At 35.7% G+C, this 13049-nt stretch overlaps 1 protein-coding gene across 1 annotated transcript in view; it reads left to right on the top strand.

Annotated features, from left to right (window-relative positions):
* Positions 1 to 11819, top strand: part of VGLL3 (vestigial like family member 3) — a 135676-nt gene extending 123857 nt beyond the window's left edge. Inside the window, exons 4-5 of the mRNA XM_049785586.1 lie at positions 2362 to 2647; positions 11200 to 11819. Coding sequence (XP_049641543.1) covers positions 2362 to 2647; positions 11200 to 11819 — 906 coding nt within the window. The remainder of the gene's footprint in view (positions 1 to 2361; positions 2648 to 11199) is intronic.
* The last annotated feature ends 1230 nt before the right edge of the window (positions 11820 to 13049 follow it).

Raw genomic sequence — 13049 nt, 5'->3', positions numbered from 1 at the left:
GGGACCATGTGGGATGCCGGAATTCGAACCACCGACCTTCTGCATGCAAGGCAAACACTTTACCTCCATGCTATCTCTCTTGTTTTCTTCTTATATAAAAACAGTGCTTTTTTTCTTTTAAGCACAATTATACCAGTCTTCACTACTATAGATGTATAGTGTATAGATATTAAATGGTCCAGCTTTGAGTACACAACACTAGAAGCAATACATTTATTTAAGTAATAAATTCTGATCTTACTATAATTTTAATAAAAAATTAAACAAAGAATAACTTTTGATTCTATTAGTTTAGTTCCTTAAGTTTATATATAAGCAGTTTCTGCTATGCTTTTACTACTGAAATGTAACATAGACATGCACAAATCCAGGCAAAATAAACTTTAGCAATATAACTAGTGAATAAAATAATCTCTTTACAGTAATGATCGATTTCTTAATAAGTGACAACCATATTGACACATTTTAAATCAAATCAATGTATATATGTTTATAAATAACAGCCACTTGATAATAACCGCAGCTTTTAATATGCCTAAACATTTCATGATACAACACACAAAACAGCACATTGATTGCTAGGGCAAAGAGCTAAGGTTAACAAATGATGCATTTGTAATATCTGGGTCTAGATTTGACACTATCAATTACATTAGAAACTGGAGTATAAATTATATATTATCATGGTATTTGTGAAAGTATGTGCTTGCTGAGTATTCTAGGCTGATATATTTTTCTCTTTCATTCTCAGCAATTGTTCTGGAATATGAAAAACAGTTTAACTAGTTATCAGATTTGCTGATGCAAATGATACAAAGCTCATTTCCTCCTGAGAATTATTCATTTATCATCTTTAGCATTATCTTTTTATGTTTAATTTGTTTTAAAGTTGTTGATTCTAATAATGCTAATAATGAAAGTATTCACAGAGAAAGGTGTTTGGAAATATTGAAAAGAAGAATAAGCGATGTATCTATCACAGTCTCATAATGCTCAACTCTAAGTTTACAACTATAAGTTGTAAAATAGCATTTGGCTATATATATATATACACACACATATATATATATATATTCATATCTATCTATCTATCTATCTATCATCTATCTATCTATCTATCTATCTATCTATCTATCTATCTATCTATCTATCTATCATCTATCTGTAGATATATTTTGGTTTAGGGCCACACTCAGCTGTGCTCAGGAGATACTCTTGGCTCTGCACTCAGAAATTACTCCTGGCAGGATTGGTGGACCATATGGGATTATAGGATTCGAACTGGGCTCCATCCCAAGTCATCTAATGCAAGGCAAAAGCCCTACTACAGTGCTTTAGCTCCCACCCCCTGGCTATATTTTTTTTATGTTACATACTTCTTTTTTGCCCTCTTTCTATACATACAGGTTATACTTAAATATACCTGAATATTTTATTAAATCATGACTCCACTATTTAAATGTTTTGAAACCCTTGGCAACTTAAGGTCTGAGTTTTAGTTCACTTTTAAAATACAGATATCAATAGCCATGTTATAGAATTTGGAAAAAAAAAAAGTCAAGAAATAAACCTAAAAAATATCAGCTTGCCTGACTAGAATACTATACCCATAGCCATAATCATGTTTTTAAAATACTTTAAGATTATCAAGCCTTTTTCTTTTTTACTTTAAAGTCATACTAGCCATTGTTAGTATTGTATGTTGCTTTCAATAAGCCATAATAATATCTTTTTTCCCCACTATGATAATGGTGGTAAGTGGAACACAGGAAAAATATGTTCCATGCAAAATGGATCTTCACACAGACTTATTTTGTCATTTTAGTTTGATTTTTGAGAAATGAGTTTGGCACGTCTGCCAAATCCTTTTATAAGATGCTACATTCCTTTTTTTTTATTTTAGTTTATTTCATTTATAAAAAGCTCTTTTCTTTTCTACTTCTCCCAGGATTGTTGGGCCTCTTCTCCCCCATTCTTCCCTTCTGAAACTCTAATATTTCTATACATTAAAGCCTTTAAAACAGAAAGTGGAAAGAAAAGTTGTAAATAATTTGTTCTTAAAATCTTTATTCTTTTTTATATATTGATTTTTTTTAAATGTAGTAAACTTGTCTTTCATATGCTGAAAATACACCATCTGATAATAATGTATTTAATGTTTTTGGTTGGGTCAACTTTGAAAGAAACTTCTTAGGGTGAGAAAGAGAAAGGTTGGTTTGGGGAGGTGAATGATATATGAAAGCAGATGAAGTAGAATCAGTTTGTAAACATGTCATATTTAATGTTTTAAAATGAAAGTTAACTAGTGAATGCTGTTTTACAAATTGTGTTTGATACTGTGTTTTGTTTTATTCATCCCAGAAAAAGTTAGCGGGATACAGCAAGATGCAGGACTCTCTGGAAGTCACCCTTCCCAGCAAACAAGAGGAGGAGGAGGAGGAGGATGAGGAGGAGGAGGAGGAGGAGAAAGACCAGCCTGCCGAGATGGAGTACCTTAACTCTCGCTGTGTCCTTTTCACTTATTTCCAGGGAGACATTGGGTCAGTAGTGGATGAACACTTCTCAAGAGCTTTGGGCCAAGCCAGCACCCTCCATCCAGAATCTGCCATTTCAAAAAGCAAGATGGGGCTAACCCCACTATGGCGAGGTAAGAATTCAAAAGCAGATGCTCTCCAGGGCACAGTCTGTTTCACAACAGCCTGTGCTTGTACCAGGTTCCAGCTGGAAACTTGCCCCTGGAGGACGGATATCCACTTGCTTTTTAATTTTTAAGGACAGCAAGGAATTTCTTTCAGACAAACAGCTGGATCGGTTTTGTCACATGTGGAATGCAGGGTTGGAAAGGATGCAGTCACACCCTTTAAATTCCTCATGGAAAGGAGTGATGCAACTGGCCTGAGTTTTTAGTAGCAGGACAGAGCTGTTGTAAAGCACCATTCCTCAAGCCCCGATGGCCCAATTTGGATCTCTAAGTCATAGGCGTGCCGGGATCAGCTTTGAAAAAATAGCTCTGGTTCATTCCTTTAGGTACGACATGGTGACAGCAGACACCTGAGTCTGAGCCCAAAATGGAGACTTTGCAAACCTTGTGTTCTCCTGGCATTTTTTTTCTGTATTGTATCATGGTATAAGCTCTTTATAGTGCACAGTCCAGACATGATTGATGTAGGATACTTATTTTACCTTTGGTAAAACAAAGCAGTAGATTGATAATCCTGTTCTTTATTTCACTGTATGAAGTTCATAGAGGTCTATTTGAACTTGAATTTCTGACTCAGTGTTATTAGGTAAATAGAATAATTATGAGGTGATAGAAAAAATAATTCATCATTCCAATGATAGTTTTAGAGACATATCTTATATTCAGCTCTTCAACTCATGCAATTATGAAAAGTGGCTAATAAAGTGGTTCCCATTTTTTTAATTTCCACAATATGTATATCACTTGGAAATTTGTTTAAAAAAAGAAGTTTTCTTAGACCACACATTAGATCTACTGGATCAGAAACTCATGGGGAGATTCATCTGTGTTTTATGTAACCCAATTATTGATGGAGATTCAGACTCAAGTGTGAAAATAATTGAGTCCTATTCTTATTTATTTGTTTGTTTATTTTGGTTCACACCCTTCAGCACTCAGGGCTCCAGGTTCTACTCTTAGAAATCACTCCTGGCAGGCTTGGGGGAACAGATGGGATGCAGGGTATCAAACCTGGGTCTGTCCCAGGTCAACTGTGTGCAAGGAAAATGCCCTACTACTGTGTAATTGCTCCAGCCCTGATTTAGTCCTATTTCAAATGGAGATGCCTTGTCCATGGAACCCCTGAACCATGGCAAGTTTCCAAAAGAAAAGCTCTGTTATCACACATTTCCAGGACTCTTTTCTCCTTTCTTCTCCCTCCTTCTCTACCCTTCTTCTTTCTTCCTTTCTAAAACTAGCATAAACAGTGACTTTAAAGATGAAGATGGAAAAAAAATCTCATGTGACCAAACTTTTAATTATGTGAATTGGAGAACTTACTGCTTATTTGTTTAAAAATAATAATAATATTTCTATGAGAAATTGTAGCAGTCCTTGGAAGCAAATAATCCTAATGCAATCAAATTGTGTGTTCAATTTGATAGCACACAGTGAATATTTTTAACTAGCTTGAAGAAGATGAATATAGAAAACTGTCAGAGAATTTGTGGTAGTTGACTAAATTAGCTACAAATTTTAAAGGGTCATTTATTGTTGGGGAATAGTAAATGTAACTCTTAATTCTTTTAGCTAATGGCATATGCAACCTAATTATATGAAAACACTTATATGAAAACAAAACTGCAATATTATACAACATAAAGGGAAACAATCATAATAAAAAGTTTAAGGTTATATGCTATTGATATACAAAAACCATTACAATTCAAGCTTTTCCCTACATAAACTGCATAATTAAAGGCATTTGGATGAATCCCTAATTTCAGGCAGAAAAGGGTAGATCACAATGAGTAACTGTATTTTAATTTCTTGACATTTTCTTAAATTAGGCTTTTAAAGGGCTGGAGCAGTAGCAGAGTGGGTAGGACATTTGCCTTACTTGTGGCTGACCTGGGTTTGATCCCATATGGTTCCCTGAACCTGCAAGGAATTATTTCTGAGTGCAGAGCCAGGAGTAAGCCCTGAGTTGGGTGTGGCCCCAAACACAAACAAACAAAAAATTGCCTTTACATCTTTCTCTCCCTGCTTTATTCATTGACCAACATAGAAAAATATTTATTTAAGTTTTACTATGTTCTCTAGAAAGTTCTATATTTCTAAATAATGGGAATACCTCAGTATACTAGAGAATCTAAATCATTACTTTAGTGGAGTCTTGTAGTGGATGAGAAAGTTAATATATTAAAAAATGTGAATAAACTTACAGTGATAATACATAATAGATAATATAATTTATAATGTAAAGGTCTGAGACTTTTTGTTTTTGTTTTTGGAACACACCCAGCAGGGTTCAGGGATTACTCCTAGCTCTCTACTCAGAAATTGCTCCTGCAGGGCAAGGGGACTATATGGACGATATGGAACGCCGGAATTTGAACCACCTTTGGTCCTGAGTCCACAGCTTGCAAGCAAATGCCCTATCGCTGTGCCATCTCACAGGCCCCCAAGGTCTGAGACTTTTGTGCACAAAACTGAAGGAAATAAAATATCTCATCCTTGCATACTTAATTATATGAGGTAGCAAAACTGTCAGCACTAAATTCCTGAAAAGGGGCCAGAGTGATAGCACAGCAGTAGGGCATTTGCCTTGCATGTTGCTTACCTGCGTTCGATCTCCCATGTCTCATGGGAGTGATTTCTGATCTCATAGCCAGGTATAACCCCTGAGAGTCACCGGGTGTGGCCCCAAAACAAAAAAAAAAAAAACAAAAAATTTCTGAAGAGGTATAGAATGTGTGATCCAATGAGAAGCAACAATTATGGCTCAGAAAATGACAAGTCTATTAAACCTACAATATTTGACACATGTCAAATAATAATGTTGATGGTTGTGACAATAATACATTATAAGAGAGCCTTTGAACAGATATATTAAAGAATATAATTTATAGCATGAAGTTTTAACAGTGCTGTAGCAATGCTACAGTACTAAAAGCATTTTAAACTGAATTATTTGATTGCAGTACATACAAATATTACCATGATAAGTCTTAAAACAAAGGCTAAAGTATCAACTAATAAAATACTGACTGAATTCTGTTATCTGTCTCAGTGGAGTTAGAAAAATTCACTTTAGGTGATTGTCAGATGTTAAGGTAATTGACAGAAAAATTTGATGTATTATCATATGAACTGAATTGTATTCGTGTTGCATCCTAAAAGGAATTAATTAAGGTCTCTCAGTTAAGAATTGAGAGAGTATATTCCTGTTTATTTGCTCAATTTTGTCTTTAAATTCTTTTTTGCATTGATCTCATGGTCTAAGTATATTATTACAGAAATGTGTATTTCTATTCCTGGGTCTAAATGTGTATGTGTGTAAAATAAAGTACTTGTGTCATAGCAAAATACATCACTTCAGAACCATGTTGAATGGCAAATTTCTTGATATATATACATATTTAATATACGTATTTTCTTTTTTAGTTGAAGAGTTAACATTTGTTTGCTAGTTGATCTTTATAGTGTTTTCTTGGAACAACTATTTTTCATAAAAAAGACCTCTAAAAATTAACACTAAACTTAAGCAGCAAAAACAAATAGGGAAGGGGGCTTGTCTGAATGGGATACAGAATAAAACTGTATTTCTGGGAGAACTGAAGGTATCACTGGAGAACCACTGCTGAGAAGTTCAGGCAAACAAAGGAATAGAGTGTAGCCTGACCTACCTTATCACCCTGCTTTCAAGGAGTCTTCTTGGCATGTGACAGGAGACATTGTTTTAGAATCAAAGGACCTATTTTGAGTAACTCCAAGAAAAAGACAGGGTGATTTAGACATAACGGTAATGTCTAATTCCTAAATGACAGTAAATATTAGAACAAAAATCTTTTCAGCTTGCACCTAACGTTGTTTTTATAGGAGGCAGAACAAAGGATAGGCATTTATTCCAGTAAGGAACATTCAAATTAGGAATAGAGTAGTGTGTGTGTGTGTGTGTGTGTGTGTGTGTGTGTGTGTGTGTGTGTTTAATTCAAATGTAGATTTCATTGGGTTTTTTTATATACATTAAGAATAAGGTTTTTGATGATTCTTAGGATGGCTAGAGATAGAAAGGGTTTTCATTTTATGGCACCATTTAAATATAGTTGTAAAAAGAAATTAAGTGATAATACAACATGTAGGGTGTTTGCCTTGCACATGGCAGATCCAGGACCAACCTTGGTTCTATTCCCACTTCCCTAATGGTCCCCCTGCCAGGAGCTTTCTTTTGGGGGATGAGGTTTTGGTTTTTGGATCCCAGCCGGTGGCGCTCAGGGGTTACTCCTGGCTCTTTGCTCAGAAATTACTCCTGGCAGGCTCTGGTGACCATATGGGTTACCAGGAGTGGAGCCTGGGACCATCCCAGGTATACCGCATGTAAGGCAAATGTCCTACTTCTGTACTATAGCTCTGGTCCTGTCAGGAGTGATTTCTGAGTGCAGAGCCAGGAGTAATCCCAGAGTGCTGCCGGGTGTGGCCCAAAAACCAAATAAATAAATAATACATAAATAAATTAAATGATAAAATAATGAACTTTATACCACTTAAATGATAATTGTATTTTGCTCAAATTATTTGACCTCAAAAATTTTTCAGAAACCTTAAATATAAAAAAGCATCCTACTGCTATAAAATCAATATAAATGATTGAGTTCCATGTAAACACATCTCTGTCTTGGATATATTTCTAATATAAACAGTACAGTGATAAGATTACTGGAATACTTTAGATGAATGGTATTAACAATATATTTTTTGTTATTCTGAAATAAAAGTAATATGTGAGTGTTTATGTAATGTATATCTTAGTCCCAAATCAACGGTTAATTTTTTTTTAATATGCTTCAGATTATCAGTGTAAAACTTCAGGGACTGATATCAAGAACAGTCGAGCTCAAAGTCACTCAGAATCATCATGGAGTGTTAGTATCATACAGTTCTGAACTGTTTCCACTAACTCAAAAAGTAATATTCCCTGGAAATAGCTCATGCAGAGTTTTCATATGCCTTTTTATCCAACAAATGTGGCTGTGATTAAGTATTTGCAAGCAAAGAGTCACATAATGAAAAAAATTTACATACATATGAAACAAGCATACTGATTCCCAGGCATGAAATAAAGCATATCATCTGTTTCTTTGTAACAGCTTTGTTTTTTAATATGAAGATACCCAATAGTGGTTTTAAAGCATAGATATATTCATAAACATATCTTCTCTCCAATATTGTTTAACTTGCTTGTAAAATGCTCCATTGTTTTTGAAAAGGGTTGCAAAGATCTCTGCAAACTTTATATTAATCTCAAGAGACATTCCAACTGGGAAAATATTAAGTTGCTTCTAATTTTATTTTTCCCAGAGGCATTTTAAAACTTCGTTCAATCTTTATGGAATGAGTTTTTAAAAATAAATTTTCACTTCCAATGATACTATGCTCATTTACAATAACACAACACTTTATTTGCAGGGTAATATTTTGGGAAAGAATTTGTTCACCATTTACATTTGTGTGTGCATATTTAGAATACTTTATAAAATTTGATTGACTTCATGTTCATGCAAATTAAAAGTAACATAAAGGAAAGTGTCAAGGGAAATGACATGAACTTTCGGTACTTTTGACATCTTAATAGGAAATTTTAATAAGGGGAACTTTGTAGCTTGAGCATACACCTGTGGATTGAGCTCTGCAAATCTCTTAATGGAGTGCTGGCTCAACAAGGAAATGGAAGTTAGGGGCAGAATGAATGGTTTGGTATAAAAACTGGATCTATGAAAACAAAGTGCAAGATTCAAAGTGACAATGCCAGAACCTCTAAAAACTTCTTATATTGGTTTAAAACTAAACACAGTCAGCTGTAATTGTAAAGAATATTCTACAAAGTGTTTTTTTTTTTTTGCAAATATGTCTCTATGGTTTGCACAATTCTCATTAGCAACCCCTACATATCTGCCTTAATGCATTTGAGGTTGACTTCTGCTATTTTCTGATTATAGTTGTAACAAAACTATTATTCAAGTTATAATTTTTCAGGTCTCTCTCTCTCTCTGAAGACTAGAAGAATACTGTACACTCCCTTCATTTTCCTCTTAAAAAAAACAAACCATAATTTCCTAGACCTCCCCAATAATTTTACAATCCATGGAGATTTGTGGCTGAGAGTGAAAGAAGGTGGAGAAATGTGATCATATTATGCTAAATAGTTTTCTATAGAATGACTAGAAACAATGACAGCTCTTGTATAGAATGGAAGGGTTGGGACCAGAGAAATAGATGGCACATGCTTTGCATATGACTAAGCTGGGTTCAGTTTCTAGCACCACATATGGTCCCTCTGAACGCCCCTAGAAATGATCCCTTGAGCACAGAGCTAGGAGGAAACTTAGAGTGGTCACAACACAAAACAAGGCAAAAAAAAAAAAATAGAATGGAAGTGTTTGTTTTGTCTAGTGATATATTCTTTAAGATATCATGGGGCTAGTCTAAAATGAGTTAGCCATGTTATAGAAAGATAATCATATCTAGAACATTTATGAAGGACAAGAATATGTCAGACATCTAAATACTTTTTAGAGTAAGTCAGCAGAAAAGATCTAGTTAGTTTCTGCTGAGTGACACCCAGTACTCAGAACATGCATGACTAATGTGTTTAGCAACCTTCTTCATCATCTATATATAGAAATAATTCACCAGACACTTCATAGAATGTAAAAAAATATCATGAAGCAAGATACTAAAATTAAATGAACACGTGTCTTGGATTTTACTGGGAAGAACTGACCCTTAGTAACCAACAAATGCATTTGGAGCCTTAAAATGAGATAGCACAAAAATCAACTGTTTTCTAAGATCTCCTGATCTTTATTTCAGTGCTGGCTCAATTACAGCACATTGTACTCAACAGGCTGGAGCTAGATGCATTGTTTAGTCAAAACACAGATGACCATCTCACTCTCTAGATCAAAAACAAAACAAAAAATTTCAAATCTTCCTGCATTCTCAGAAAACATTTAGGTTCACTCCTATAGCAGACAAGGCAAGGCCCGGTGTGAATACTGTGCCAGTAATCTCTATTTTTTTTTTCCCTATTGCTGTATACTGAATGTGACATATTTGTGTTTATGTGTAAGCTCTTTTTTTTTTTTTAACTCCTGAAATATTCCTTACTTACATGGCTAGCTTTCTGCAGACTTTACATTTAACTCTGTTATACTATTTTGGAACCATCTCTAAACCTCTCCTTGAGAATATCTACAACATTTCACATCTCTATTTGTTCATCTGTCCTTCAGTAGATTGTTTTTTGTTGTGGTGGTTGTTTTTTGTTGTTTTTTGTTTGTTTGTTTGGTCACACCCAGGAGCGCTCAGGGGTTACTCCTAGTTCTATGCTCAGAAATCGCTCCTGGCAGGCTCGGGGGACCATATGGGATGCAGGGATTCGAACCACCCACCTTCTGCACGCAAGGCAAACACCTTACCTCCATGCTATCTCTTCGGCACCTAGCGGATTGTGTGGTTGGTTTTCCCTGACCTAAATAAGTTTGGCACATACAGGAGGTCATCTATAAAGATGACTTATAGAGAGAGGAGAAATTCCATTGAAATAGTAATTGAGGATAGTTTTTATATTTTTTTACTTATTAAATACTTTACTTTGAAATTATTCTCTTTTCTCTAAACACCTCCACAAATACAACATCCTTCTAATTTTTTTCTATCTACCATGTTGTCTGTGGAATCCTCACCAACGACAAGCTGTTCAGGTTATAGTTACAATTGTGCCCTCTGGTGGTATAGTTCTAAAGAATATCAGCCATTGAGACAGAAGTTGCTTTTTCAACTGATAATTCCTTTCTATCAGCTTAGAGTTTAGTGCTTCTCTGCTTTAATTTTTTGTGTTAATTGCTAAATCGAGGAAAACAACACTTTATAGGCCGGCAGTAAAATACAATAAAATTATCCATGAAGCTTCCCTGTCCTTTTGTGGGATGTCTGGTTATTATACTATGTGTTCATTCTTTTTATTCTCAGTGGAGAACCAGATCTCTACAGAAAGAACATAACTTGGGATACACTTTTTTGAAGATAACTGCTTATTGAAGGACAAATTATATTCTCTTTTACCTTTGGCAATTAATATTTATCATGAATGAAAATATATTTGCATTTGTTGTTAAGCATCATTTCCAGCCTTCTTGAATCAAGTGCAAGTACTTAACTCCTCTTCTTAGACCTAATGACACTCAAGAGGAACTGAAATATTCCAATTTCAGTTTAGGAAACTTCAGCATTGACTGGCTACAAAAAGCAAAACACAAACGGGGTTCATTCCAGTACCTTAATCCCTGCATCTTGACTTGACATAAAAGCTTAGGGACTTACTTGTTGCTAATACACTTCGTGTGGAAGAAAAATGAGTGTATACTGATTTGCTTTGTGAAGTACTTATGAAGTATTGAACAAGTATTCAACATAATTGAATCTTATGTAAATAATTTGTTTTTCTGTCTTCTCAGACAGTTCAGCTCTCTCAAGCCAACGGAATAGTTTCCCAACTTCCTTTTGGACCAGCTCTTACCAGACCCCACCTGCACCTTGTTTGGGGGGAGTTCATCCTGACTTCCAAGTCACTGCACCCCCTGGCACCTTTACTGCAGCTGACCCCAGCCCCTGGCCAGGACATGGCCTCCATCAGACTGGTCCAGCCCCTCCCCCTGCAGTATCTGAGTCCTGGCACTACCCTTTGGCATCTCAGGTGAGCCCGTCCTACAGCCACATGCATGATGTGTACATGCGACACCATCATCCCCATGCCCACATGCACCACCGCCACCATCACCATCACCACCACCACCACCCTTCTGCTGGCTCTGCCCTGGATCAATCCTATGGACCCCTGCTGATGCCTTCAGTGCGTACAGCCAGGATTCCTGCTCCCCAGTGTGACATCACAAAGACAGATCCGACTACAGTCACCACTGCTACCTCAGCGTGGGCCGGAGCCTTTCACGGAACTGTGGATATAGTGCCCAGTGTGGGGTTTGATACAGGTGAGTTGCGGCTTTCTCCTTTCCATCGAAAAGAGGAAAAGTTAATACAAAGATACAACTATCGTAGAATGTCTTCATCAATTTGAAGTGCATGTTGCTCTTATATGTAAAGTTGTGTTTTGCCGTTTTGCAATCATTTCTGCATTCCAGTGGAAACTAGTAGGACAAGCTCATGGAGTAATTTGAGAAAAAAAATCCTGGAATTTTTCTCCCATTTCTTTAACTAGTAATCTGATCTTTAAAACTGGAATTTCAGGATAACCCTATATCAAGTTCTCTATGGAGAGAGTTTCTTTTCTACTCTCCAATAAACTTTTCTATATTCTTAAAAAAAAAATGAACTGAAATTTTTTTGCATCTCAAGGATTTAAAAGGCATGGAACACTTAAAAATATGTCTCTGTGCTCTATGTTAAATGATTATTAAAATCCTAGAATTAGTATGTTTCTGTCATCTTTTTCATTTTGTTAGATATACTTTATCATTTGTATAGCAAACTGCTTTCTAGAATTTGATTAAAGGTTATGCATTTTTGAGGACTATAAATTGTATTTTAAGGAATGAATATATTTTTTTTGTGGGGTCACATCCTGCGACGCTCAGAGACTACTCCTGGCTCTAAGCTCAGAAATCGCTCCTGGCAGGCACAGGGGACCATATGGGATGCCAGGATTCGAACCACCTACCTTCTGCATGAAAGGCAAACGCCTTACTTCCATGCTATCTCTCTGGCCCCAAGGAATGAATATTTATTTACTTTTATTAAATTTTTTTTTCTTTTTTTTCATCTTCCATCCTCTTTCCCTTTCTTGTTCTTTTTTTGCTGTTGTTATTTGTTTTTGTTTTTTGGACCCACTGGGTGATGCTCAGGGGTTACTCCTGGCTATGTACTCAGAAATTGCTCCTAGAGACCAAATGGGACACTGGGGATTGAGGTTTGTCCAGGGTCAGTTGTTTGCAAGCAAATGCCCTACCGCTGCGTTATCGCTCATCTGGCCCTCCTATTCTTTATCATGATTTAATCATCCTCAAAGGCTCTAGCTCCTTCTATTACATTAGGGCTTAGAATTTAATAGTGAACTTTGAGGAATATATTCAGTCTATAGTTTTATCTCTGCATTCTAGAGTGAAATGAAGAGTATCTGTGATTATGGATTTCTCTTTTTACAATTTTCTGTCATTTATTACCTATTTTTGCTCTTCTTATCTTTGGTATGAGGCCTTTTACATTGCTCATGGTTCAGAAAGATATAATGAGCTAATCTCTCGAGGTTAAAATCAATCCTTTTCTGGAAGCAAAGAAGAGGAATTTTAAT

Source organism: Suncus etruscus, chromosome 13 (genome assembly GCF_024139225.1).
Source record: "Suncus etruscus isolate mSunEtr1 chromosome 13, mSunEtr1.pri.cur, whole genome shotgun sequence".
Lineage (NCBI taxonomy): Eukaryota > Metazoa > Chordata > Mammalia > Eulipotyphla > Soricidae > Suncus > Suncus etruscus.
Note: the sequence above shows the minus strand (reverse complement) of the source record. Positions and strands in the feature narration are given on the sequence as shown.